The sequence below is a fragment of the Boeremia exigua genome (genome assembly GCF_020726555.1).
Source record: "Boeremia exigua strain MPI-SDFR-AT-0100 chromosome Unknown C7974scaffold_10, whole genome shotgun sequence".
NCBI lineage: Eukaryota > Fungi > Ascomycota > Dothideomycetes > Pleosporales > Didymellaceae > Boeremia > Boeremia exigua.
The window spans coordinates 214361-242330 of NW_025763527.1; the positions used below are offsets into that span (position 1 = coordinate 214361).

At 52.0% G+C, this 27970-nt stretch overlaps 10 protein-coding genes across 10 annotated transcripts; 5 read left to right on the forward strand and 5 right to left on the reverse strand.

Annotated features, from left to right (window-relative positions):
- Positions 1–2103: 2103 nt before the first annotated feature.
- C7974DRAFT_435938 (phytanoyl-CoA dioxygenase family protein) lies at positions 2104–3106 on the reverse strand (the record flags this gene model as incomplete). The annotated part of the gene is made up of 3 exons (XM_046145100.1): positions 2104–2329; positions 2391–2618; positions 2670–3106. The coding sequence occupies 3 exons, from the start codon at positions 3104–3106 to the stop codon at positions 2104–2106; spliced, it is 891 nt and encodes a 296-aa protein (XP_045993771.1).
- Positions 3107–4599: 1493 nt separating this feature from the next.
- On the forward strand, positions 4600–8388 carry C7974DRAFT_341173 (sodium P-type ATPase-like protein). The gene is made up of 2 exons (XM_046139270.1): positions 4600–7190; positions 7248–8388. The coding sequence occupies exons 1-2, from the start codon at positions 4899–4901 to the stop codon at positions 8175–8177; spliced, it is 3222 nt and encodes a 1073-aa protein (XP_045993772.1). The 5' UTR covers positions 4600–4898; the 3' UTR covers positions 8178–8388.
- Positions 8389–9438: 1050 nt separating this feature from the next.
- C7974DRAFT_364385 (uncharacterized protein) lies at positions 9439–10791 on the reverse strand. The gene is made up of 2 exons (XM_046139796.1): positions 10621–10791; positions 9439–10565 (listed from the first exon to the last, which is right to left on the reverse strand). Exons 1-2 carry the CDS (start codon positions 10732–10734, stop codon positions 9771–9773), a joined length of 909 nt encoding a protein of 302 aa, XP_045993773.1. The 5' UTR covers positions 10735–10791; the 3' UTR covers positions 9439–9770.
- Positions 10792–11805: 1014 nt separating this feature from the next.
- Positions 11806–13304, reverse strand: C7974DRAFT_318185 (major facilitator superfamily domain-containing protein; the record flags this gene model as incomplete). The annotated part of the gene is made up of 3 exons (XM_046138642.1): positions 11806–12989; positions 13038–13097; positions 13145–13304. 3 exons carry the CDS (start codon positions 13302–13304, stop codon positions 11806–11808), a joined length of 1404 nt encoding a protein of 467 aa, XP_045993774.1.
- A 1021-nt stretch (positions 13305–14325) lies between these two features.
- C7974DRAFT_318045 (uncharacterized protein) lies at positions 14326–15396 on the forward strand (the record flags this gene model as incomplete). Its single annotated transcript, XM_046138629.1, has 2 exons — positions 14326–14610; positions 14791–15396. 2 exons carry the CDS (start codon positions 14326–14328, stop codon positions 15394–15396), a joined length of 891 nt encoding a protein of 296 aa, XP_045993775.1.
- A 301-nt stretch (positions 15397–15697) lies between these two features.
- On the forward strand, positions 15698–17366 carry C7974DRAFT_465195 (L-Aspartase-like protein). The gene is made up of 2 exons (XM_046146289.1): positions 15698–15793; positions 15876–17366. The coding sequence occupies exons 1-2, from the start codon at positions 15739–15741 to the stop codon at positions 17213–17215; spliced, it is 1395 nt and encodes a 464-aa protein (XP_045993776.1). The 5' UTR covers positions 15698–15738; the 3' UTR covers positions 17216–17366.
- A 488-nt stretch (positions 17367–17854) lies between these two features.
- Positions 17855–19663, forward strand: C7974DRAFT_364394 (rab geranylgeranyl transferase escort protein-like protein; the record flags this gene model as incomplete). Its single annotated transcript, XM_046139797.1, has 4 exons — positions 17855–17932; positions 17991–18109; positions 18162–19160; positions 19335–19663. Exons 1-4 carry the CDS (start codon positions 17859–17861, stop codon positions 19661–19663), a joined length of 1521 nt encoding a protein of 506 aa, XP_045993777.1. The 5' UTR covers positions 17855–17858.
- Positions 19664–20905: 1242 nt separating this feature from the next.
- On the forward strand, positions 20906–23474 carry C7974DRAFT_440732 (Sodium/hydrogen exchanger family-domain-containing protein; the record flags this gene model as incomplete). Its single annotated transcript, XM_046145340.1, has 6 exons — positions 20906–20954; positions 21002–21177; positions 21223–21815; positions 21865–22567; positions 22745–22849; positions 22924–23474. The coding sequence occupies 6 exons, from the start codon at positions 20906–20908 to the stop codon at positions 23077–23079; spliced, it is 1782 nt and encodes a 593-aa protein (XP_045993778.1). The 3' UTR covers positions 23080–23474.
- Positions 23475–24805: 1331 nt separating this feature from the next.
- Positions 24806–26166, reverse strand: C7974DRAFT_426781 (putative pectate lyase E). Its single transcript, XM_046144531.1, has 2 exons — positions 25282–26166; positions 24806–25226 (listed from the first exon to the last, which is right to left on the reverse strand). Exons 1-2 carry the CDS (start codon positions 25754–25756, stop codon positions 24961–24963), a joined length of 741 nt encoding a protein of 246 aa, XP_045993779.1. The 5' UTR covers positions 25757–26166; the 3' UTR covers positions 24806–24960.
- A 219-nt stretch (positions 26167–26385) lies between these two features.
- C7974DRAFT_400198 (uncharacterized protein) lies at positions 26386–27914 on the reverse strand. Its single transcript, XM_046142477.1, has one exon. It carries the CDS (start codon positions 27665–27667, stop codon positions 27428–27430), a length of 240 nt encoding a protein of 79 aa, XP_045993780.1. The 5' UTR covers positions 27668–27914; the 3' UTR covers positions 26386–27427.
- Between the last annotated feature and the right edge of the window lie 56 nt (positions 27915–27970).

The following is a 27970-nucleotide window of genomic DNA, read 5'->3' on the forward strand; positions in this document are numbered from 1 at the left end:
CCAATGGGAAATCCGAGAGCTCAGATCTGGGTGTGACAAACGCAAAGTGAAAAGCTTTACAGGGTTTAGAATTAACATATAATCGTTTCATCATAGTGCTACATCTAGATCACGATACTAGCTTAACGTTGTTCCAATATATATGTGTTAGTATTCCATCGCAGAGAAAAGGCATCCCGGGGCTCTCTCGGATCTATCGGAGATCTAATGCCCCGCCCACCAGGATGCCGGGTAGGCTAAATAACTAGTGACGAGGCTCTTGCTTGGCAACGAGAGGGGTGAACAACTGATGTCTCCAACGACGATCAGGTTGTGCATACAGTACAGACTTGACATGCCAGGTACTACTGCCCTACTTGGCATCCCATTGGCGGGCTTATCTTTCGCCCCCCTCTGTTACTGACTTGTCAGGCATGAGGAATATCCGACTTGACTCGTTGCCAATCGACAGGCCTACTGCGTCTCGGGGTATCTAGCCAGCTATCAACCTCTTAGCTAGAATATCACTGACATGCGTTCTTCTAGACTGTGCACTGTGCACACGGCGGCGGATAAAGTGTGACCGAAGCACTCCCTCGTGCCTGAAATGCACCAGCCGGAACCTCGTATGTCCAGGCTTCCAGCTAATAAACTTGAGATGGGATCAGGGTGTCGCGAGCCGTGGCAAATTGGCGGGAAGTCAGGTACCGGTACACCGGGGGAAGGCGCCAGTGTTGAAGGGACTGGTGCGAAGACCTCGCACTCAAGGGTCTCCAAGTTGCGACTCCCAGTCTTTTCCGGTACCAGCTGACACCTCTGGGTCTCTCTTGAAGGACAACCAGAAGTCACCAGAAATTACCGTCAACGCAGTTGTTTGCGCGAGCCAAGATCTGTCTCTCGTCAATCGACACTCGCAAGTGATGCTGCTAGACAAGCTCCTCCATCACTTTAGCGTCGAGGTCGTCCCTCGATTGACTTGGATCGAGCTTCCTGGAAATCTCTGGCCAACTACTTTACAGAACCTTGCACAGAGCTCCGGATGTCTTCACTTATCACTCGGTTGCGTTGCTGCTGCACATCTGTCCGCAACTCGAGTCAGCGCGACCAGCGATCGCTCACCTTTCGCCCAGCTACATGATCAACTACGTGAATTGAGCCTCCGGTCAGTAAACAGTCGAGTCACAAGACTTGTCACAGCGAGACCTGGTGAGCTGGGCGAACAAAGCGTCCGCATGTTGCTTACCGAAGCTCTTGCCTCCATGGTTGCCCTCTGTTATTCTGAGGTTTTTGTGTCCATCCCAAGTAGATGGAACTTACATCTCCAGGGGTGTCAGATGGTCGTCGACCGCCTTTCTTTGCACCACACCAAATCGTCTAAGCGGCCGGTCGAGACATTCTTAATCAAGGAGGTCGCAGACCTTGAGGCGCTCAGTGATTTCTCGGCTCACAGTCTCATGTCATCGCAAGCGGTCACGACAGACTCTTTCTTGACCCGCAGTAACACGTTTTGGGGGTACACTGGTCTGATCAGGGAGATTACACATGCTGAGAGGACGCGCTGGCATGCACGACATGACCCTCGCGTATCTGCAGTCGACATGTCTATATGGCATGCCCGAGCCGACGAGTGCTTTCGCGGAATCATCATCAACATCGGCTACATGTGCGGCTCGCAGCGTGATATGAGGTGCCTCAAAGATATCGTGCGCGCACATCACTACGCCACGATTATCTATAGTCACCAAGCCCTTGCACCCGGAGATATCGATAGAGCGACGACAATATCGGAGACTCTGATTTCAGTCCTCAAAGACGTATGCGTCACAGACAGCAATGTCATGAAAGCTTTCTGGCACAACCTGTTCTTCCCTTTACTGATCGCTGGCACCCTATCTTCTGCTGATGAGAGCTTGCAGCATACGATTGATCAATTCTTCCTTACAGCATTATCCATCTCCGGGTCCTGGTGTAATTACACTTCGCTACAATTTTTGCGGAGCTATTGGCGAAGGTCACATGAAGAAGCACACATAAGTTGGATACAGTACGCACGCAATGCAAAGACAAAACTCGGAACCTTCATCGTTTTCTGATATCTGAAAGTGGCTGTTGTTTTCAAGTAAATCAAAAGTTCACGGTTTCCTCATCCTCTACACCAAAGAGGACTCTCATTGGGTCTGAGTAGTTCATGAACCCTACTCCTGGCTCGCAAAGGCCATAACCTAGCAATCTTTGAGCCTGTGGCTTGAGTTTCCTTGCTCTCTCGAGCGGCACCATCAAAAACTGGTTCTCGGCCGGCCGCAATGTTGGTTTGCAAAGAAACATACCAACAGTCTCTCGGTAATCGTCCCTGATAAAACGATATTGTCAGTACGATGAAGCCACAGAGGCCGAGGGTTGTGACGACATACTTAGTTACGTTTGCTCCACCTCCGTGGTACAGATTGCCTAGGAAGATGAAGGCATCGCCAGGCTCCAACTCCGCAGGAACCACTTCTTCCTCCATAGGTCGTCTGTCTTGGTCCCACAGGTGCGACCCAGGAACGGCGACTGTCGCCCCATTCTCCTTGGTGGTCTTCGTTATGGCGGTAACACAGCCAATCATGACCGGCAGTTGCGCATCTTGAGGATGATAATCACTTGTTTCCATTGTCAGTGAGTTGCGACTCTTTGAGATAGCAATAGCATACTTATCGTCCCGATGCAAAACCTGCTGCTTTCCACCGGGATTGATGCGAAAGCCTACTGTGGAGGATATGATTGGCTTTCCTGTAACAGTTTTCTTCTTGTCACCTCGCCAGAAGGAGAACGTGGAAGATACCAACGCATTCGCTACTTCGATGAACAGCGGCGCACATGCGAGGTCAACACAAGCGTCCGAATGAGCGAACAGTCCGGATGCACGTTGAGTCGTGCTTGGAAAGAAGCCGTACTGATCGGGCTTATCCCCGTCGAAATGAGGCTTGAGGTCTTCCCGAATTCTTTCAACAAGGGAAGGCGCGACGAGTTTTTCAACGATAACTCCACCATCCCGATTGATGATATCGATCAAATGCTGTGCAGTGGTTGAAGCACTTGAGGCATCGACACGAGCGAAAGTAGGATTTTGAGGACTTGAAACTGTCATCTTGAATGCCCTACTGAACGATAGACCTCTTGTATCAAATCGATGAAAACAGCATGCTACTTATAGATAAATGAATCAGTGGCAGACGTTATGCCTTCTACACGTAATTGTCTCTGTCTTCAAAAGTTGAACCCGCGAAGCTCGTCAGTGATTGCTTGATACAGCAAATAGCACAACGTTTTCTCTCCCGGACTGCTCTACACAGATTAGCACAGAGCATAAATCAAGCTCAATGCGTTTCTCTCCCGGACTGCTCTATACAGATTAGCACAAAACATGACTCCATGGTCAGCCCAATACATTTCTCTCCCGCACTGCTGTAAGTAGACTAGTGCGTGTGATTACGATTTTCTCTTCCGACCTGCTTGAAGTGGACAAGCGCAAGACGTAACGAACTTAGAGTAGTGATATGGAAAGCGCTCTCAGACAATAGAGTAGAAAAGAGATAGTTACAACGAGATCGCAGCAAGAAAGCTGAGTCAAGGTGCCCGACTGTTCATTGACACACTGGAGGAATCCAAAGTTTCGGAAGCACTTCCAACGAGCTGCAATTCAAGCGCTCACGTACTCTAATGTGAAAGCATTCTACGCCGTTCTTTGTCCTTGTCTCGTGAAGTTGCTACCTAAGATCAATAGGGATAATGTTTATGAAGATGAGAATACAATGTCAAGCTCACCGGACTGCCAACCCGCACTACTGGTTCACCGCCTATTGTGCTATGAAGAGGGTCGTTGATTCTAGGCATCGCTAGCAGGAACACCAAAATATCCTTGCAGCTTCCACTTGCTATTACTCATCACCATCACAAGATATATTCTTCGTGCTAACATAGATGTCAAGCGTAGATAATGTTGTATCTAATAGTGTAGAACAATGACAGTTGTAGAAGTGTGCAAGTGCAGTAGCGCGTACCGCAGGCCTCGCAGAACCGACTTTGGGAGCCTCTTCGTAAATCTTCGTTAACAAGACTGCAGTCTATTCGTTAGGACAATTTGCAACCGGCAACACAATGCCTGTTCCTTGATTCGTTCAATTGTGCACGCATGAGGAGGTCTGTGACGTCGCTGCGACACTTTGATTGGTTAAATCAGTACAAGGGACATTCCACACTTGGGCTCAACAACGATCTCTTGGCGTCTTGGCCACTTTGTGGCGGACGAGGATCTTCTTGACGACATCCTGATGGCAGATAGAGAAAGGAGTCGTTCTGAGAGATCCCGTTGTGTGGCACGTTCTGTGCAACACCATAGGCGCGTTGAGATTCGAGGTGACCTGTCGTTGCTGCACAGTGCCACCATCTCTGGTAGCACGACGCCAAGTGTATCACCTCCAAAGCCAAGTAACGAACGCTCACTAATTCGATAACTGTCGAAAAAGTCTGCAACGGGGCTTGGCAAGATGCCGAATATCCGCTTGAACCACACGTGTGGTATCTGTCATGATTCTTGCCGCGAATATAAGGTATCATACCTTGCTCGCTACCAGATAAGAATCGTCTCTCACCATTCTCGCCATCTCGTACCAAAGTTGCTACTGATCAGAACACATCGAATCCCCCAAGCTCCCTACAGATCGCTTTTACAACCTCATTATTTTTACCGTCGCCAATCACGGCGTAAACACGGAGGAGTCTGTCCCAGAACCCGTGCTGAAGTCTTCTATGGATTTTACAATTAACAACATTGCTCAATTCGTCCACACTGGGACGAGAATAAGAAGAAGAATCACGTAAAGAAAGAACATCGCATACGTCGTAGTGCATCAAACGGATAAGCATAAGAAATTAGCACCATGGGCAACAAAGCCAAATCGCCTGACGAGGGTCACGTCAGTGGACAGTCAAACGTTCCACTGTCGCTGCCACCTCATAGCCTTACTCTCGCCCAAGTTGTGGACGAATTGAGCACCGATACCTGGTCTGGACTCGACGATGCCGAAGCAAAACGTCGCCTTGAGAAATATGGGGCGAACGAACTCGGAGAGAGTGCCGCAGCATCCCCAGTTCAGATCTTGATCGCTCAAGTCGCGAACGCCATGACTATGGTCTTGATCCTGGCTATGGCTGTCAGCTTCGGTATTCAATCTTGGATCGAAGGCGGTGTTGTCACATTCGTCATTCTGCTAAACATTGTAGTTGGCTTCTTCCAGGAATGGTCTGCTGAGAAGACAATGGATTCTCTCCGGTCATTGAGCTCACCCACCGCACGAGTAATTCGTGGTGGACAGCAGTCTACGATACCTTCTGCTGATATCGTGCCCGGAGACGTCATCGAGATCAAGACTGGTGACACTCTGCCAGCTGACATCAGAGTCTTTGAAGCAGTCAATTTCGAAACAGATGAAGCGTTGCTCACGGGTGAATCCTTGCCCGTCCGTAAGACTGAAGAAGCCACCTTCGAGGAGAAGACTGGTCCGGGAGATCGTCTCAACGTCGCATATAGTTCATCCAATGTCACGAAAGGTCGTGCCAAAGGTGTCGTTTTCGCAACCGGTGTCTACACAGAAATTGGCGCCATCGCATCTCAACTGCGGGAGTCAGAGTCGAAGGTTCGACCCGTGAAGAAGCGTGGGCCAAATGGACGCGCTAAACCTCACCGATACCTCGAAGCTTATACCCTTACGACCACCGATGCTATTGGCCGCTTTCTGGGTCTCAATGTTGGAACGCCACTGCAAAAGAAGCTGTCCAAATTGGCCATGTTGCTGTTTGGTATAGCAGTGGTTTGCGCTATCATCGTACTTGCGGCTAACAAGTTCGATGCCAAGCAAGAGGTCATCATCTATGCGGTTGCAACTGGCTTGTCCATGATACCAGCCAGCTTAGTCGTTGTACTTACAATTACAATGGCAGCAGGAACTAAAAGCATGGTCAAGCGCAACGTTGTGGTGAGAAACCTCAAGTCATTGGAAGCCCTGGGAGGCGTCACAGACATTTGTTCTGATAAGACTGGTACGCTGACGCAGGGCAAAATGATTGCTCGTGGTGCCTGGATACCTGCCGTGGGAACCTACACCATCGAAAACTCCACTGCGCCACAAGACCCTACTATCGGTGACGTCCGATTTCACACAGAATCGCCAAGCAAGTTCAATCTAAAGGCTGGTGGAGACGAATGTGGTGAGCTCGTCGCTTCCGAGGATCTCCGACCATCCGCGTCCAAGGGTCTCGAAGAGTTTCTCAACGTTGCTTCGCTAGCCAACTTAGCTGCTGTGAAGAAGAAGGACGATGGCAACTGGGAAGCCCATGGCGACCCTACCGAAATCGCCATTCAGGTTTTCGCCGCCCGGTTTGGCCTTGACCGCTCACGAATGACCAAGGGCGACACGGCGATGTGGGAGGATCTAGTCGAGCTTCCATTCGACTCAGATGTCAAACGTATGTCGGTCATCATGCGACATGTCAGCGGCAAATCCCATGCTTTCACCAAAGGAGCCGTCGAGCGAGTCATACAGAGCTGCACTTCAGTGGCAACTGGCCCTGATGAGCTGGGAAGTATCACTGAGGAGTTCCGTGAAGAAATATTACACAACATGGAAGCGCTCGCCAGTCTTGGACTGCGTGTCTTGGCGCTAGCCAGCAAACCTTTCGAAGAAGAAGTCCAGAAGGGCGCCGAGGTGAAACGTGCGTCTGTTGAAAGCGAACTCGTCTTCCGTGGCCTTATCGGACTATACGATCCTCCACGGCCCGAGTCTGCCCCGGCCGTGCGCCAATGTCACGAAGCAGGTATCGAAGTGCATATGCTCACTGGTGACCATCCCGAAACGGCAAAGGCTATCGCAATCGAGGTTGGCATTTTGCCGTCCGTGGATCGTATGAAGCGCATCTCTGAAGATGTTGCGCAGTGTCTGGTTATGACAGCTTCTGCCTTTGACAGCCTGAGCGATGAGCAAGTGGATGAGCTCCCGGTCCTACCGTTGGTGGTCGCTCGATGTGCGCCATCGACCAAGGTTCGTATGATTGAAGCTCTCCATCGTCGAGGTCGTTTCTGCGCGATGACTGGTGACGGTGTCAACGACTCACCTTCCCTCAAGCGCGCTGATGTTGGCATCGCTATGGGCCAAGCCGGATCTGATGTAGCTAAGGTATGTTCCATGCTCAATCTCCTGTCTTCTGTTACCGATTCACTAACTCCCTCACAGGAAGCATCTGACATCGTACTTACAGATGACAACTTTGCCTCAATTCTTGCCGCTATCGAGGAAGGTCGCCGAATCTTTGACAATATCCAAAAGTTTGTTCTCCACGTCCTGGCCGAGAATGTCGCGCAAGCCGGAACCCTCCTTGTCGGTTTGGCGTTCAAAGACAGCACCGGCTTATCCGTGTTCCCACTTGCCCCGGTCCAGGTGGTTTGGATCATTATGGCCACATCTGGCATGCCAGATATGGGTCTGGGATTCGAGCGCGCCGTGCCCGACATCCTTCAGCGTCCACCGCAGTCTCTGAAGACCGGTATCTTCACCATGGAATTCCTGGTCGATATGGTCGTTTACGGGCTGTGGATCACTGCGCTCTGCCTTGCCAGCTTCACGCTTGTTGTCTTTGGATTCGGCGACGGCAACCTTGGCGTTGGTTGTAACGAAGGCTACAATGAATCGTGTGAACTGGTTTTCCGTGCACGCGCTACGACATTCGCATGCTTAACGTGGTTTGCCCTGTTTCTAGCGTGGGAAATGGTTGACATGAGACGTTCGTTTTTCCGCATGCAGCCAGGATCCAAACGTTACTTCACACAGTGGATGATCGACGTTTGGCGGAACCAGTTCCTTTTTTGGGCTATTGTTGCTGGCTTTGCGACACTGTTCCCGCTAATCTACATTCCTGTTCTCAACACTGTTGTGTTCAAACATGCTCCCATCGACTGGGAGTGGGGAGTGGTGTTTGTTGAGGCTGGTCTGTTTTTCGCAGGTGTCGAGAGCTGGAAGTGGTGTAAGCGTGTATACTTCCGCCGCCAGGCACGTGGATCGCTTGGTGCTGATCACAAGAACTTGGAGATCGAAGATCGCGTGTTCGGTCGTTACTACACTAGCGAGACCATTATGTCGCAAGAGTCGACGAAAGAGAAGGTGTGAGCAAGACTGTCGGCAAAACAAAGGCCGTCGATGTCAAATTTGGGGATTCAACTCACCCAAATCGGAGATGTTAGGATTGTGCTGCGTCATTATTCATTTCTTTACCAAAATTGTGTTGTCCAGATAGCCCGAAAGATAAATTAACTTCGTCACTCATTACAAAAACGGCCTTGAAGGGCCCTGTAAAGGACATGTCCACGCCTGATTTTCCTCTCACCAAGGACAGAGTATAGCTGTATCAGTATGACGGCATGAACGGCACCGATCCAGCTGTTTGAATGAGGTAGATCGTGAACTCAAATCATGGGGTGTATCTGTACCAGTGTCGAGTGGTATCGAGCATCGCAAAAACAGTCTCGAATCTTCACGTAGCTGATACATGGTTGGCAGGTCTTTGACAGAATTTTTTTCTTGCTTGTTGTTTCCTTTTCGTTCGCCAGTCCAGATTTCTTGAGATGACTTTTATATTGAGCCTGGGACCAATTCCGGAAGTATGATGGTCCGCAAGATTCTACACGAAAGCGACAAGATGAATGTCAAGGTGTCCGGGTTTGAAGGGCAGGGGTAAGTGCGAATGTGTTGCAAACATAGCTGCGGATACGACATCTCTGCGCAGAGGTTCCGTCTTCCGAGATTTAACTACCACCACACCACTTTCGTCGCGCGCTCTATCTCTCGCCTTCTTTTCTCCCTCAGCTCGTTAGTGAGCATAGCTTCTAGTTGCTCACTAGGTGTGAGCGATTTCTTCTTGGTAATCCGGCGCTCCGATATAGCCGTCCGGCGTGAAACAGATGGCGGCGTTGTTGAAGCAGCCGAAGGCACCTCGAGATAGTCCATGAATGGTCGATCCTGATCGGAAGCAGTGGCGTGAACTTTCTTGACTACCGTTGGGATAGCCTCTGGGGGTTTCAGGATGTCGATGATGGTGGTTGTTGAGGTTGAGACGACGGTGTGTCTAATATGCGCGGCGCGTGTCTCGATCCGTTCGGTGGAAAGCGAGCGCGCGAGTGCTGTGCTTGCAAAGCTTCCAGGTGCCATCGTGGGTGTCTGTAGTCTGAGACTCGGTGTTACCGCGAACGAAGATCGATTCTATAGACAGGAAATATCATGACAGGGAATGGTCGACTGGAATCTCCAGCTTTCACCGCTGCGGCTCTCTATTTTTCACTGGAAACTTCGAGCACCGTTTTTCAGCAAGCTGCGCAGATATTATCTGACCATACCGTGGTACGTTAGTTTATTGTTCCAAGTAAGTAACACAGGGTCGGATCTTTGGCACAGGGTAAAAGTAACCCAACACTGCAATAAGAATGACTCTTGATTAGAAGTTCGAGAACAATAACACTGCTGTTCACTTAGTTTACTTCGTTTGCCCTCATTTGCTTCCTTCGCTTCTTTCCTTCTGTGGTCGTATTCGCTTTGGCCCAAAGTAAAGCTTGTGCATGCTACACAACATGATGCCTTGCTCTGGATCGTAAGATGAATAAATCAAAAGGGCCGTCTATTCTGCTTAGGGCTTCGCACCCGAGGTCGCCTCTAAACACATCCGTAATGCTGTCAAAATTCTGCGGTTCAAGGTCGTAAGCTCTGCTACTATGGTGTTGTCGTTGTGTGTCGACCAGAATCCTCCGAGCCCGATGTTGAGCGTGATGGGACACCCAACTTTCGCAGCACATTAGCATACCCTATCCTCTCCCATTCATCAATGCTCTTGTATTCGGGGATCCATACACATCCCATCATGCCTCCAGCATTTGCACTCGCACCCTCAGTAAATCCTGCTTGACGAGGGATGACGATGAGCCAGTCCTTCCACATGACGATATTGTGGGGGCAAACATCCGCTGGGCCGACGTTCAAAAGATCCCTCGTTTGATCTAACAACTTCGAGTACACATCCAGCGCCTCCTCTGCTGAAGTTGTTGCAAAACCTGCGCTGAGATGGTGCAAGAAAAACCGAAACGGGACTGTTGCCTTGCCTTCGCTCGCTTGTATTACGTGTTCAAACGCAAAAGGCGGGCCACGCAAGCCCTGCAAATGTTTGTGTGTCCGGCTGCAACCTCCAGCCTCACTGCAGTTGTATATGACGTACATACTTGGGCAACGCCTGATTACTTCAAGGGCTGTCTGGAAGTCATCGCGATCCAACGGTTGGTGTTGGCGCTTGTACGAGTCCATCGTCAACATCATCAACTGCGGCCTATCAACACAGAACAAGTTCAACGCCAAGTCGTGTGTGCCATTCAGCTGTTCAAGTATCAAGCGCTCGTCGGGACAGAACATGTCGCTTCCTGGACCCCATTTGCGGCCTTTGTTGAAGGTGGGACTTAGTTCAGCACCCACGGTGTGAGGCTTTTTGGATAGGTGCTCGCAGACTTTGAATTGAATCTACACGTACAAAAGCTCAGATACGTGCGGTCATTATTCGGGTGGATGTACTCACGGGAAAACCCTCAGCCTCGCGCACAACCGATTCATGGGGCCCATACACAAGGACGCCTTCGGAGACTAGCTGATCGAAAAGCACGCCGATCTTGGCCTCATACGAATCGCACATTTTTTGGCTCGCTTGACGGGGGACTAGCGTGGATTGTAAATGACGATTGGGGTGCTGGTCGCTGGCGTGGGAGATGCCCTCTCCGCAAATGCAGGGCCAACTGCCACTAGGCCGGCTTAGGTAAGGCGGGGCACCCTCAAAACCTACCCGCTCTCCGCAATCGACCCTTCCCAGGACATATTTTCCGGTGCCATGTACCGGACTTTTGAGCAGTCGTGACGACTTCGGCTTCGGGGATTTGAATCTTCAATTGGCCTCTTGTCCGTGGACCGAGAAGGACCCGAGATGACTGACAATCAGCCAAGTGCACTTTTGAGAGAGGCAACAGAAGAGATCCCTCAACCTGCCAGCTACATTTCCACAGCAGCAATCTGAATCGGCAATATCGGGCCAAAAGAAGCTCTGATTTGTCATTTTTTCGTGAACCACAACAGCCTTCAGCGGCTTTCAGATGCTGTGACAGCCAGAAGAAAGGCAAAATACACAAGCGCCGCTAGCTTAGGTGGCATGTGAACATGGGGATCTTCTCTACTGCGACAGATGCTCAGTTCCCATGGCGGAAAACAGCGCCAATGAGTTCTTGACATCGCCGAAGCTAAATCCCGGGTCCTCGAAAACTAGGTCGACCAGACTGATGGGACCCATAGCCGCGCTGGCACGAGGAAGACGGCCGTTTTCTGTTAGCATGCCAAATGAAACCCCGCAGACCAGGTCGCCGGGTTACGGGGGCTGTGCAGACAGGGTTACTGGTACCTGTGACGTCTGTCACGATTGCTCGTTGGTACTGATGGGAGTGACGCAAGGAAGTAGAGAGCGTAAAGCGGCTGGTCGTGTTTCTCAGTATGTCTGGGAGTACCGATGTCACAAGAAATTTCGGTCCCAAGCCATCGATAGCAGATTTCCTGGAAGAAGGTCGCAGAACTTGTTGACTTGATGACTGGAGATGTCAATTTGTTGGGCAACAGCCCTCAGACACAGTGATGCCGATTCCAACATCGAAGTGAGGTGAAAGGCCCCAAAGGCCTTGCTATAACGTGGAATAATATCAAATATAGTTGAATGGCCTTGAATCTACGCAATTTGATCATCATCTACCACATTCCTCCTCCTCCCTCCACTAGCAAGCACACAAGGCACCACCCCAGTCGCACAAAACACCCCCATCGCCACCGTCGTCCACTCCCACCCCGCGCCATCCATCAACCCGCCCGCCGCCAACGGCCCCAGTAACCCCGCCGCCGCAAGCGCACAGTTCATCAAACTGAAACTACTCGCGTACAAATCCAGCCCTGACAGCGCACTCACATCCTCCGCAACAAACGAGCACTCCGCGCCCAGCGGCGCGAGGAAGAAAATCAAACTGCCGCCCACACACGTGAGTAACGCGCACAGCAGGATCTTCTGCTGCAATGTGTCGTGGTCTGCCAGACGCAGCAGCACCAGCAGCGGAGTCGCGGCGCAGAACCCGGGGACTGCGACCCAGCGAGCGCCGAAGCGGTCGCTGAGCCAGCCTGCGAGTGGACCTGCGAACGCGGGGATCGCGATGGTGAGGAAGAGCAGACCGGCGGGGAGCGCAGTCCAGGAGAATGTTGAGTGGACGAAGAGCGGTAGGATGGCGCACAGGGAGGCGACGAGACATTCGTTGATGAAGATGCCGTACATGGCGGCGAGGAGGCGGGGCGAGCGTATTAACGTGAAGATGCCTGGAAGGCGGCCGGTGGGGATTTGCTTTATGGAGGGCTGGGAGGTGCTGGCTGTGTCGCTGTCGGAGATGGACGAAGTTGAGACAATGACAGGGCTGGCATTGGATTTCGACTTCTCATCGCTGTGAGCGCTTTCCAGTTCCCTGATGACGGTCACTGATGGCAGCTTCTTCGGCGGTTCGTTCATCAGCAGACGCAGTATGATGTCGAAGGCACCGAGACTGATCATGATGGCGAACACGGCGAGCTTGCCTGACTTATCATACACAATGCCGCCTAGCATAGGGCTTATGATCATGCCGATGTTGTTGCAGCTCATGGCGGTGCCCATCCATTGGCCAACTTCATCCTTGCCAACAGTGTCCACAAGTACGGCTAGACCCACGGTGTACAGGATGGATGACGAAAGCCCGTGAAGGACGCGACTGCAGACTAGCATGGCGATGTTGTTGGAGAAGCCGAACAAGAAACTCCCCATTGTAATGAGAACAATGCCGAGATACCATGGGACACGGCGAGACTTCGCTCTGTCAACATACCATGCGCAGCAAGCTATGTATTGTGAGCATATAAGCTACCGAAATAGGGACATATACTTACGTGCCCCGAAGAAGTCTGCAATTGAGAAGGCTGCTATGAGTAGCGACGTGGAGATCTGGACTTCGAATTGTCAGATGGATCATGTGTAAGTAGTTGACTTGGCTTACCATTCTTCTCAGCAACTAAGTTCTCATCCTGCAAGAGGAACGGAATGACTGGCGCGACGAGCCCATATGTGAAGCCATCCGTCAAACATGCTGTACAGACAGTAAAGAGAATGAACGCTTTCGAGCTTCTGATTGCTGAGAATTGTGACGAGAAAGTCATCCTTGCAGCTACACTAGACTTTGGAATGTTCCGATCACGACGGAGACTGCTTCCAACGACTCATATAGGGACTTCGTCAGACACTACTGCCTCCCTATTGCCAGCAGACCATGGCTGAACGTGCACCGGGCCCTCGATCATCTCGCAAATTATTATCGAGTACGTTTCGTAGCAGCCGCTGGTTGTTTTTTGGCGGCCATTCCGGTCCAGAGCATCGAGGGGCTCGGCTGTGGACTGACCGCGTTCAGCTACGCCAGAAACCTCACGATGCCCAATTTGGCAAAGCGTGGCCGCATTGGGCAGCCACGTACGAGTTAACGTCGTCGCTAGCCACAACCCCCATGTACGAAAAAGTCCCCTCAGGTTGATGCTTCTGACCGACTTCTGGCACATGCGATCAATCTAGTGGTTGCGGGACGGCCGACCGCTCCCGCGGGGTCTAGATTGATCGCCCAGATCTGGGGAGTCGAAAACATTGGTATCCGCATGAAGTTTCTGAGACGTGACGATGTGACAACCTGAGATTTAGTGATCGAAGATCAGCGGTGTCCACTTTTAGTCGAGCATGATGTAAATGATAGGCGCTTCACTGTTGTTCTCATGGTGTCGAAGCTGAACAACGTGGATGCCAAGGCGAGGCTGTTCAGCTCATTCATGTTGTGGCGTGCATAATTAGCTGCGACCATGCCCATGACCAGCTCCCTCGAGGATCATCGATGTGGATAGAGTAGTGTGCATATTTAGTTCTCGCTATATTGGTGTCGTATGATCGGTATGGCCATGTGCACGCTGATAGAATGCGGCTGATTGCTCATTAGGTTTTGAGACGGTGTAGCGACACAATTGGCAGCGACACCCAGCCGTATTGCCCCTATCACAATTGAACAGTCAATGAGCGGTGTTTATATGAGGAACTACGTCGTACTCACGGCCTTACCAGCCATCACACGCCCACCTTCTCTCTTCAAGACCCCATTATATTACAATCGTCAGCCTTGAAGCAAGATCGTTGCTTCTGATCATGGCTCCAGCTCTTTTATACAATGACGACAGCGAAGTGTGTAGGCCGTCAACACATGGTATATGCTCGGCCGAATCATCGGTCGCACCAACGATAGCCAAACTCGACTTCCAGGCCTATAAGGATGAAACAATACTGATTTCTGACATTGTCAAGAGTCTGAAGACATCGGGTGGTTGCATCGTTAGGGGCATGTACCGGCAAGGCACTTTGAAGGCGTTAGAAGTGGAGCTTCGCCCACACATCGAAGCCACCAAGAAGGCAGACCAGCAGCGAGAGAACTTCGTGCCATCATCAACACGGATAGTTACTGGTCTACTGAGCAAGTCGCACACCTATGCCTCGTCAGTAGCGGGTAACGATCTCTGGCACCGGGTGTGCGAGCATTTCTTGACAAGTAAGCTGACAAATTCTTGGGTAAGTCATTCGTCCCATGGGTAGTGACTTCATCACTGACATACCCAGCACGGTGATGAAGCTCGAAGTAGTGTGAGTCTGCCACAACTCAGCACTACTGTGACCTTTTCGGTCGGTCCTGGGACCAAGGCGCAAGGTCTACATCGAGACGATGACATCTATCACACTCAGCACCCAGCGACATCGACACACCAGGAAGGTCGAGATAATACGTTGTGTCTCTTCGTTGCCGGTAAGAAATGCACAAAGCAGAACGGCGCCACTCGTATCGTGCCTGGAAGTCATCTGTGGGATTTCACAACCCCTCCGCCCAGTTACACCAAGTCCTCAGAGATGTTCGCCCATGCTGAGATGATGCCTGGCGATGCATTCTTCATGTTAGGAGGCGTCTACCATGGTGCAGGCTCAAATACCACGACAAAAGAGGAGCGGCTTGTGTATGCTGCATTTGCAACACGAGGGTATCTCAGACAAGAGGAGAACCAGTACTTGGCCAACGACCTGAGCAAGATCGCCAAGCTGCCGCTTCATATCCAAAGGTTCGCTGGGTTCGGTTCCAGCAAGCCGTACATGGGCTGGGTTGGTGATGACATGGAAGAACCGGTGAAGCTGCTAAACCCAGATGCTGAGATGGAGGACCCCGGCTTCTGGTGATTGATCAGAAGGGAAAGTACCCAGAATGTTTTGGCAGGAGCAATTGCTGCATTATGCATGAGCGGCACATTTGTGTATAGATACCCTTTGGTCTGTTCTGAGTCTGATGTATTGAATTTAATTTGCATTGAATCTCAAGCATGGAAAGTGCCAATATCGTGGTGATGGCGGGGTGGGCGACAAGCAAGGAAAGCGAGGCGGCTGCTAGCGACTTTTTAGCGCAGACCCCACCCTGACGCCGAATCGGAGCTCGTCATACTATCGTCCAAACTTTCTGGGGAGAAACAGTCACATCAGTTACACAACACTTTTTCCCCTTTCAATCGTACTTTCACACACACAATGGCTTCAGAAAAGAAGGTCGCTGAGAACATGCTTTGGGGAGGTCGTTTCACGGGTAGGTGCTGCAATTGATAGATCATTGAGCTGTTCCAAGCTTCATCCTGACCGCTGCGTGCTGCGTGCTGACTATCATACAGAGGGCCTCGACCCTGTGATGGAGCAATACAATGCGTCCCTGCCCTACGATCGCCTGTTCTATGCACAGGATATCGCTGGGTCCATTGCGTTTGCCCGCGCCAACAAGAACAATGGCATCCTGACTGCCGACGAGTTCGCTGCTATCGAGAAGGGCTTCGTCCAGATCAAGGAGGAATGGGCAAACAACACCTTCGAGGTCAAGCCCAACGACGAGGACATTCACACAGCGAACGAGCGCAGGCTGAGCGAGATCATCGGCAAGGACATTGGCGGCAAGCTTCACACAGGGCGAAGCAGGAACGAGCAAGTCGCGACCGACATGCGGTTGTGGTTGAGGGACCAACTGCACATATTGGAGGGTTACTTGAAGCAGTTGATCAAGACTTCGGTGCAGCGTGCCGAGGCTGAGATCGATATCCTGATGCCCGGCTACACACATCTGCAGAAGGCACAGCCCATTCGATGGTCTCACTTCCTTCTTGGGCATACCACCGCGTTCTCGCAGGAACTCGAGCGCCTCCAAGAGGTCATCAAGCGTGTCAACCGCTCTCCCCTGGGCTGCGGTGCCCTTGCTGGCAATCCCTTCAACATCGATCGCGACGCCATGGCTAAGGAGCTTGGCTTCGAGGGGATTCTTCCTAACTCGCTGAATGCCGTTGGCGACCGAGACTTCGTCTTTGAGACTCTGCAGTGGGGCTCTAGTCTGATGCTCAAGATGTCTCGATGGGCCGAGGACCTCATCATTTACTCCAGCTTGGAATTTGGCTTCGTGCGCCTCGCAGACGCTTACTCGACTGGAAGCTCCCTCATGCCGCAGAAGAAGAACGCAGACTCTCTCGAGCTGATCCGTGGCAAGAGCGGTCGCGCCTTCGGACACATGGCTGGTCTCTACGTGACAATCAAGGGTCTTCCCACTACATATAACAAGGACCTGCAAGAGTCCGTCGAGCCGCTGATCGACCACATCAAGACTGTCGGCGACTCGCTCCAGATCGCTACCGGTGTGATCTCCACCTTGAAAGTTAACAAGGAGAAGATGTACGCTGCGCTTGCACCGGAAATGCTCGCCACAGAATTCGCAGACTACCTTGTCAGGAAGGGTGTGCCTTTCCGTGAGGGTCACCACATCTCCGGTCGCGTAGTCGCGGCTGCCGAGGATAATGACATCCCAATGGACAAGCTGAGTCTGGAACAGCTGAAGGCTATTGACTCGAGGTTAGGCGACGACGTTGTCGAGTGTCTCGACTACGAGCGTGCGGTGGAACTGAAGAACGCTACAGGAGGTACAAGCAAGAGCGCGTGTCTCGAGCAGATCGCCATCATGAAGAAGGCGTTGTAGGAGGATTGGCAAATATACAGCTTGAGATGATGAGCTCACGTAGATTGCCGCAGCGATAGAGCGATTGGTAGAAAGTTCGGCCATAAAAGCAAATGCATAGATACCCCTCACCTCCTGACCAATCCAGTCTTTCATTGTAGGTGTGGAAAAGCATGTTTGGCCGATACAGTCTTGAGATGACTCGACTCACTCGCAGAACAAGCGGTACCGTCCTGACTTGACGTGGCCTTGATAGCCAGTGCCTCGGCTCACATGCATCGTCATAAACAGATGGCAAGTGTAATAAAGGCACTGTCGCCATATTGTAAACGCAGCGCTTTGCGCAAATCGTACTGCTCAACTTCACGATCGCAGTCTGAAAACTATGATATGTACCGCCAACTTCGAGCCGCAGATTCAGGTCAAATCCAAAGCGGTAGATACTGGGCGGAATCCCTCTTTCGCGCACCTCTCCGTCCCAATGAAGGGGCGGATGCATTGCGGACATGGCGTAGATAGCCCCAAGTCCTTTGCGTGCGCGATGAAGAGGAATGGCCAGGTGTGGACCCGCAGATTTTGTTCAAGATCGAAATCGAATTACGTCAGCAGACGCGCTAAGACTTCGCTTCACGCGGTCCTGCCTCGCTTTCTTCCGCGCACAGCGATGGAAACCCTCGACAATACCGCCTGGGATGTCCTGATTGTAGGCACGGGCCTGCAGCAGTCTCTGCTCGCTTTGTATGTCTTCTCGATGCACGGCGGGTGCGGTGCGGCCTGACTGATGCGGCACCTGAAGAGCTCTGTCCAGGTCGGACAAGAAGATCCTCCACATCGATGAGAACGACTACTATGGCGGCGCCGAGGCGGCGTTCAGCTTGCAGGAAGCTGAAGAGTGGGCGAAGCAAATGAGCAAAGGTATGCGCTGCTCTCTCAACGCGTCGAAGGGTGTACTAACGTGCTTTAGAAGAAGCTTCTGCTGCCTTTGATAAGGTCACGATCACGAAGCCTGAGCTTCCTGGTGCTGAGAATGCCCAGGGTAAGCTCGGCTTCTCCAGAGCGTACAGCTTGGCGCTCAGTCCGCAGATCATCTACGCAAAGTCGACACTGCTCCAGCACCTCGTGTCGTCCCGAGTCTACCGCCAGCTCGAGTTCCTGGCCGTCGGGAGCTGGTGGGTATACACGCAGGACAATGGTGGAAAACCTTCGGATGGTGCAGTCGTCTCTCAGAAACTTCTCAAGGTCCCTAACGGACGCGAGGATGTTTTCCAGGACGATCAGCTCGATTTCAAGGCCAAGCGGGCGTTGATGAAGTTCCTGCGCTTCATTACGGACTACGAGGAACAGACGGAGGTCTGGAATGACCATCGTCTGCAGTCGTTCCCGGAGTTCCTGTCGACACAGTTCAAGATCCCTGTTGCGCTGCAGGGCCCGCTTCTGGCCCTTGCCTTGTCGCCATCGTGCTCCACGCAGACAACTACAGAGTACGCACTCCCACGCATTGCAACACATCTGCGGTCCATCGGAGTCTTTGGAGCCGGCTTTGGTGCAGTCATACCGAAATGGGGTGGGCTCGCGGAGATCAGTCAGGTCTCCTGTCGAGCATGTGCCGTTGGCGGGGGTGTCTATGTCCTTGGAAAAGGCTTAACATCTAGTACCAACGCTGCGACAAACTCTGACGGCGACGTCAAGCTTCATCTGAAAGATGGTGAAGCTGTCACTGCCAAGTGGGTGGTCGGCGGGAGCGTTTCGACCGACAACAAGGATTCTTATTGCAGGTCGACAACCATCGTTGCTTCACCGCTCACACCATTGTTCCCCCCGATCGCAGAGGAAGCACCCGCTCCAGCTTCTGCTGTTGCCGTCTTCCCATCTGGGTCTCTCTCAATCGACGGTATAGACGATGAACTGCCACCAGTTCACATCTTCGTCCACTCCAGTGATACTGGGGAGTGCCCATCTGGTCAAAGTAAGTCTACAACATCCATCTCACTCACTGCTGTTATGATGAACAACCTTACGAATACTTATCTACATTGTCTGAAATACTTGAAGACAATTCTCTGACAACCTGATATAACGGCTCCACTTCACACTTGTTAGCACACACATTCGCATCGTGCACATGGCTAACATCTACAAGGCATACTCTACGCTTCGACCTCACTCAGTTCTGACAAGGGATTTGAACTCCTCAAAAAGGCCGTCGATGCGCTGCTAGTGGCTGTCGAGGTAACACCTAAACCCAATGTGCTCTGGTCCACGGAATATCGGCAACGTGCATCCTCAAGCACAGACACGTTGCCCGCTGATCATGAGCACGTTCTCAGCTTCCCGCCTCCGTCGATGGATCTCGCGTTTGACGATGCGATACTTGACAACGTTAAGAGTGTCTGGCGACAGATTGTGGGGGAAGAAGGCGGCGAGTTCCTTGTCTTCCAGGATCGAGAGACCTATGACGACGACGAATAAAATCGAAAGAATAACGAGACACGATACACTGCCTTCATCTTTTGCAATCGCTTTTTGTGACGAGCTTGACTAGCTGAATAACATAGATACTGACTCGCTAGTGCCAAGATTCCGCCCTCCGCTGCCCAGCTTCCAAGCACCGACGAGACGGATATTCCGGCCTGAGCCACGTACGGACCCACCAGCCACATTCACTATCAACCATTCACAATCATCAACTTGGCGCACAGGAACGAGATATCCGGATGTCGGCAACCTGACGCACTTTCTTCTCCTTGGTCGGCGGAGATCCCAGCGGCGGAGCGACTTGGCTATACGCCAAGCATCAACCTCACTCCTGACTGCAATAACACCACCATCTGACTCTTTCGTAATTCTCCAGCTACTGAGCGTGTCAAGGTTGGTGCTATATTCAAGAAGTAGCACTGTTGTTCTACAGATGAAGTGAGGCACACTTTCCTTACACTGATCCATCGGCTGGCTTGTACAAGAAATGAAGCAGTTCAACTTCATACGTCACCACAAGATTATACAGGTATCGATATGCCAAGTACAGCCCAAGAGACATTCCCTGTACCCCAAGGCTCACCTCCATTCCGATATCCACCGATGTCTCCAGTTCAGTTGCACAACATGATGACGGCTCACGCATTATGCCCGCGCTCTTGCGCGGCCTTGCACCAAGAACGAGGCTCAGCGAAGCTCAATGAGGCTCAACCTATTGATCGACTACCTAAGCGCCACGGTAGCACATCGCTCTTGTCACATCTTTGCCCTCCCTGACAATCAGATTGGGGCTTAGAGTGCCACCCTTTTGTCACAGCTTCAATGCCAGAAGTGTGGAGAATGGCCAATGACTTAGACTATCCCTCACATCCACTGTTCAGAAATGGCTAGGCGACAATCACTGTAACAGGCTTTTCTATCTGCCGTTTCAGCCCGTTCTTCTATTGTGTACATAACTAGGCATCCTGCTTGACAACTCACCCCGCAGACTGTTTGCGTCCCCAGCGTCACCAGAGATCACCCACCACAAACCTCAAGCTGATTTCCCACCCTTGCACTATGTCCCGTTGTTGATCGGCCGGTCCGTCTTTGCGTTGTTGCCCCTTGAGATATTTTTAAGCCAGCTCAAGTCATCCTTTTGAGCGCTCGTTAAATTCTTCACACCAAGAGTTCTCTCAACTTGAGTGCCACGCCTTCCGGCAGCCGTTTTGTAGTTTCTCACGTTCAACAAGCATCATGCCGACCTTAGATGTGAGCGAGCTGAACATCATCATCGCCGTGCTTGGTACATGAACCTCGTGTCTCTCTATGCATAACGCTGACTATTGGTAGGTGCCTTCACCATCCTTTACGGTCTTGGATCAGTAAAGATCAAGCAAATATGGTATCTTGGCGAGGCTCTCCCAGCGTTGCTTGTTGGCATCATCCTTGGGCCAATAGCCGCAAAGTTCATTGACTCTGAACGATGGGGTTCTTCTGTTCAGGGTCAGACAGAAGAGATCACGTTGGTAGGTGTCTCGCCGCTCCTTCGCGACAGCGCTGATTCATCATAGGGTATCACCCGGGTCGTCATTGGTATCCAGCTTGTTATGGCTGGCTACCAACTGCCAGCTAAATACCCTTGGCACCGCTGGAAAGACATGGCTCTCCTCCTCATTCCAGTGATGACCATCATGTGGCTTTGCACTACTGGGTGTATCAAGCTAATGATACCCAAGTTGACCACTCTCACCGCCATGGTCATTGCTTCGCTGGTTACATCGACGGACCCTGTGCTATCGCAGGCCATCGCCAAAGGCCCCTTCGCGGACAAATACGTACCAAGAGCGTTACGAGAGATCATCTCAGCTGAGGCGGGGAGTAACGATGGCTTTGGCTTCCCATTTCTGCTACTCGCAACGTATCTCATCCGCCATGCACCAGAAGAGGATGTCAACTTCAAGCCCGGTGTTGTCCGCATAGCATCGAACGCAGCCCATCGCATGTTTGCCAGAGCAGCAGACGTAGGCCGCTTGGGTGGTGGCGCAGGTCAAGCAGTCGAGATCTGGATCGTAGAGGGTTGGCTATACTTCATCCTATTGGGCGCGGTAGTTGGCGCTGTACTCGGCGTCGCAAGTATGTACGCCGTGACATTCACATTGAAGAAGTCCGTATACATCCCTACCCACACCCTTGCACACACTTACAGGATGCAGGAAATGGATTGACACAGAATCTCTACTCCTGTATCCCACCGCGCTCGGCCTCTTCACCATTGGTGTCACTGGCCTTGCTGGCCTGGACGACCTGCTAGCCTGTTTCTGCGCCGGCAGCGCCCTGAACTGGAACGGCACATTCTTGCGCGAGGCTCTCTCGCGGCACGACGAGGTGAACAGTTCTATCGATGTGCTCCTCAACTTCGGCGGCTTCATGTACATTGGCGCCATCCTCCCATGGTCCGAATTCAATTCCGAGATTACAGGAATAACGTACGGGCGCCTGCTCGCGCTAGGCTTGTTGGTACTGCTACTACGTCGCATCCCAGCTATGATGGTCATGTACAGACTCATGCCTAATACCGTCAAGACCTGGCAGGAAGCACTATTCATGGGCTACTTCGGCCCCATCGGCATCGGCGCTGTCTTCTACGTCGAGCACGCACGCCACCTCTACCCCAAGCTCGACGCCGCCGAGACACACGAGGAAGAAGACCTCCTCCGCGCCATGGGCCCCGTCGTCTACTTCCTCGTGCTCTTCAGCATCGTAGTCCACGGCCTCAGCATCCCCGCCCTCGAGATAATCTACCGCTGGCGCAAAATCGAACCCATCATCGAACTTGACCCGAGCGTCGAGCGCCGCCGCAGCGTCAGCGAGGCCCTCCCGCCAAACTCCCACGTCGACCCGCGCTGTGGCAGCGTCGTAAGGCACAACCGCTTCTCGCGCGTCATCAGCCGCGAAGGGCTCACCGACGAGGAGACACTGGGCAGCAGAACAGAGACCTGGTCGCGCCCCGTGTCGCGGAATGTGTCGCGCGGTCGCCGCATGCCCGACACGCCGACGTGGCGGCTGACGGGGGACAGCGAGAACACACTAAAGGACGAGGACGAGAAGGAGGGCCCGCGCATACAATTTCTGGATGAGCGGGAGTTGAGGTCGCCCAGGTCGGCGGCGGATGTGAGGCTCGGCGCGGGAGACAAGGATGTCGGCGGCGCAGTGAAGTATCTGCGTCAGAATTGAGTTTGCCGGTTGCGCAGACGGGGTATAGACGCCCGTAGTGTGATATGAACTTAGCGCACATTGCATTTTGGAACACGCGAAAATTCACCCATCGTCTCCATCGTTCATGGTACTCACGCCTTCATCCGCACTCTACCGCAGCACTTCCCCGATGCCTCTCGCTCCCGTTCTCTCCTGTCGTATCCTATCCCTGATACCTTTCTTCCTCCCCTCCCCTCGCCCATGTACCAATGCCCCAATCCGGTCGAGTCTTTACCCCAACGAACTCAAGCACACACAGCCATGTTGTCACGAATTCGTGTGGTCTTGGTTTCAAAGTTTTTAATTGTATGTAGTGTATCAAGATATTGGGAATATTACTGTGGTGCCTGGTTGAGCCTTGGAAAATAGGGATGTAGTATGGTTCAGTCAGAAATTGAGAACGGGCTATTTGAAAAAGTATTTGCAATGAAATGACGCTTCAACGGACATGGATATTGGAGCTATGTAAGTACTCGATATGTTCGAATCATTCATTAATATGTGTCATGCACACAAGAACTAGAAGTGGCAGTCTACGCGCGACGGAGGTAGAGGCACAATTACAATGTCAATTGTCACTGAACATCGTCATTCTCTGAGAACTCCATTGAAAATACCAAGTAGAAAGGATTGTGGAGCGCGCCTGAACGCATGTTTGTGATATTTACAGCTTACGTATCATGCGCTGCACACACGTCAGTAGTGCGTGCAGCCTAACAGGGGTGAGGGTGAGGTAGTAGAGCTGTGTCCAAGCGTGCAACCATAAGATCTTTTCAGCCTTGTCTGTAGCGCAGCTGACAGCATATACAATCAGACCTTTGTTGCTGATAATTGTTAACCACGACGGGGTTGCTTAAAGCCGTGGAAAGCTGCGAAACAAATCAGTAATTGTTAACATGGCTCACACAGCGATTGAACATGAAGATACTCCGTCACTACATCACCAAACTCATCTTGCACGGTACAACAGTACTTGGTAATGCTTCTCCCTAGGGCAGTGTCGTCGCACTTTATCACTGCTTGAAGTAATGTAAGGCTAAGAATTCGGAGATTAGTTCTGTAAATCGATTCGAACCACGACCCACCAAACTTACTGACTCAATTTCGGAATATTTACCACCGAACGTGCACTGGATCTACAGCGGCGATTCACAATACCAGCAACGGACACAGCACATCTCCGACGCATTCTCGTGAGCGCCTCGACCCGTCTTCCCCTGTATCAGGGAAATGTCTGTAAATCTCCACTATCTCCACAAGTACTTCATGATCTGCGATAATTTCTCCTCGCCGATAATCTCCTCCAACATGAGTCTCGAATGTCCCGTCGCACGGTCCCATAACCGTGCCTAGGCGGGCCCGTGGGGCGCGCATGAGTCGTTTGTGGGGGAAGCGTGGTTCGTGGCATGGGTTATATGTGTGGATCCCGGACTATAGAACGGGATGGTTTGACGACAGATGTAGGTTTGTGGTAATTTCATCTTGGTTTCTTGCGCTGCTTGCGCTGTTTGCGCTGCTTGTTGGATTGGGGTTGTGTGGCTGGGTGGGGGGATGATGGGTCTTTAGTCTACTGAAAGGGGCTTGTAGGCTCTGGCACGCACCAGTGCTCTGTGCAGTCTTTGATTGTGGGTTGGACTTGCGCATTTGGTAGCCACACAACCAATTAGACAGGTACATTAGCTTTTGATATCTTGATAGGTGCATGTATTCCATAATGAACGCAACGCGTGAGGTCCGAGGTCCCTGCGGTTGCTTTTCGTGCTTGTAGGGACTGTCGTAGACGTCTTGCTGTAAGGATATCCAAGTCTGAAGCAATTATTGCTAGTTCCAAGCAGTCTGTTCTGGGAGGGTTACTTGTTCTCACTGACTGGCAACTTTGCAAGCATGGGCAATGATGTCCGTCAAGATCAAAATACAATATTTACAAAGGTCAACTAAATACAAGAACGTAATATTTACAAGGTTAAAGACCGAATCCCCATTTCAACCATCCCTCATCGACCATGGTTCGTGATGCGGCTCGCCGTCACTGTGTACTTCTCGGAGCGAGAAGCTTAGCACCTGCTGAGAGTACCGCGGGCAAGCTTGCCCTGAGCGCCGAGGCACTTGTCCTTGCCAGAGATCTCCTTGCTGCTGCCGGAGCCCTTGTTGACACCCTGGAACTGCTGGCAGATCTCGCCAGAAACGGTACCGCAGGAGCCGCTGATGGTAGCAGAGTCGCCAAAGTTGGAGTTGATACCGGCAAGGTTGGTCTTGACGTTGGTGGCACGGAGACGCTCAATGATGACGTGGCGGGCTCCCTTGCCAGAGTTGCCGGTGCCTGTTATGGTTGTCAGTATGGAGGTGCGAAGAGGTAAAGGAAAAGGGGAGCTTACAGTCACCGCAGGAGCGGTAGACCTTTCCGACATTGGCGACCTGGTAGTCGCGGATGGTAACGCGGCCACTGCCGTTGTGCTGGACGACCTTGTCTTCAGCGTTCTGAGCGCCACCGCCGACGATCAGGACATCGCCCTTGCCGAGCGCGGAGACAGCGTCCTCGCAGACGTCACGGAACCAGACGTTGCGGACAGTGCAAGCTCCCTTGCAGTGGACACCCTCAAGAGCGTTGGCACCAATGATGACGTTCTCGAGAGTCGCACCCTCCTCAAGGATGAAGACGGCGTTGGCGGAGCCGGTATCGCCGTCAGCGCACTTCATGCCACGGTCAAACTCCTGGTAAGCGAAGTTCTGAGTCTTGCCAGCGGCGATGGTCCTGGGCGCCTTGAGGACCTGGACATTGCCATTGCGAGCAGGAATAGCGAGCTGGGCAGTGGCGAGGCCAGCGAAGAGAGCGAGAGTGAGGTACTGCATCTTGATGAAAAGAAGGACTGTTGCTGAAAGCGTTTGAAGGTATAGAAGTGAGTGTGAAGGAAGAGAGAAGCTGTGTTGTGGTGAGAAAACTATTCACGGCGGCTGTTCCCCCTTCTTATACAATGATGCGGCAGATCAATTTCCTGGTGGACTGCCACTGTAGTGGTCTTCTTGCGGTAGCCACCAAAGCCAAGACAGCCACAGCTGTAGTCGACTGTGCTGAACACTATCCAGGCGCAATCAGATCATCGACAATTGGCCGAAACCAATCTAATTGCCCTATTTGGAACACGTGCGCATTGTGGGCAGTCCTCAATAGCACCAGTGGTGGTGATGTTTCATTAGTGCACAGCCGAAGACCTAGCTACCATTGGACGGGTATGGTAGACGATGAACAGACATCGTGAGAGTTGGCTGGTGCAGTGTACGGTGCCCGGTTCAGCTTTCGCCTTGAGCGCGACGTCTGTGCACAGGGTCTAGCCACGAATCTAGCCACATCGCGTCAGGGCACTGCCCGTGCTCTCTCCTTGGAGCAAATCAAACAACAGCGGAAAGATTAATGCCAAGATATTCGGAGTGTTTCGCATGTCTTGCGTCACGAGAGTCAGATCCTACGGCGAGTCACCGGTAATGAGCCCTATGCCGACGTATAGGAAGGGTACAGCACCAAGCTTTCCAAGGCGCCAAGTACCTCTTTACATCTCTGACGCGGTCTTGGTCTCCTTGGAGTTGAGCCGCCTCTCAGGGCCAGCCTCACCTCCTCGCCTACCTAGGCATAGGAGGTAGGAGAGGCCGCAACGATCCGACTTCGGCCATCTCGATCGCTCCCGGCGCAGCATTCAATTCCTTGCAGCCTGTCTGAAACAACTAGGAAGGCATGCTCTACCTGAACCTCAATTCATGTTAACCAAGGAAACATGTGAGTCGAATACTTTGAATCACTCAAGCAATTGACGATTGCACTGCTGCTTGCGGGGCCCGTGACATCCAGTCGCAGATATCCCACAGACCCACGAGACCGTAACACCACAATTCTCCTACATCGGCCCTACTGTTGAACAACGCAGTACCCCGTCCTCGTACCGGGAGCCCCGTAGGGCAGGTCATCCCAATCCATCCAACGGCTATACCCATCTCATCGAATGTTCTTAACATGCAGACCGACTGATTGTAAGGGGCCGAAGCATTTCGGAAATGTATTATCCCGACGAAGACATATGTCTTGAAGGCTTGTGTCTTCTCTCAGGCAATACCGCTCTTTCTTCGGCGCTGGGGAACGTGAGAACTACGCCTGCCAATGCAGCCACCACATTCCCGGCGGTACTCTCCCTCGATTTATTTGTCAAGCTCGATATTGTCTCGTACTTTGCTCGTACTTTGCTCGTAGACAGCATCTAGAGCATGTTGTCACAGGGTTCATCGGCTCCATATCTGTCAAACATCCGGTATCCAATCCTCCCTGACTGCGAAGCAAACCTGTACACAGGACCTCCGGTGTGGTCCGTTCATTCATACCGTATACTCATACGCTCGGCTTGGGCGTATCACCAGCTCTGAACTTGGCATTGAGTAGACTAGCCTGGTGTGCTGCAACCGCTGGGGGATCAACCGATCAACAATTTATGGGCTTTGGTAATAACACCGGTCACATTCAAGCAAGCCAAGCCGGCATCACAGCAGCTTAGCCGTAACTGCATCCTGGGCGGTCTCAGCCCTGCTCTTGGTCTGGTGGAGCCTCAGCACGCTCGCATGTGGACGAGTGTAGCAAAAGGAGGACACAGAGTTACGCGTCGGGTTGAGTGTATGCAGGACGTACAAGGCGCTGCTCATCTTCGTGCTGCTGATGCAGAACAGCAGTGGTAGGGAGAAAATGAAATAACGAGCTTTAGCATGATAGGTGTCCGGCCGCATGAGCTAGATGTGGATGATTCGGAACGTGATGCCCGATTCTTCGGCGCTGGGAATGCAGGGACAGGGAGAAGAGAAGCGTATACGATGTCGGAGAGGAATCCGGGTACCAAGAGCGGTGCTGCAGGGCAGGCGGTGAAATATGCCACCGACAACACGCGCGGACCTTCCCCTAAATTTAGAAATTCAGGTGCTTTGTCCTCACGTGAAGATTCAGAGATACAAGTGAAGATACCGTACTGGGTAGCGCTGGAGTCTGACTATGTCCCTGCAATTGATGCACGACCTATCAATCTGGTATTTGAA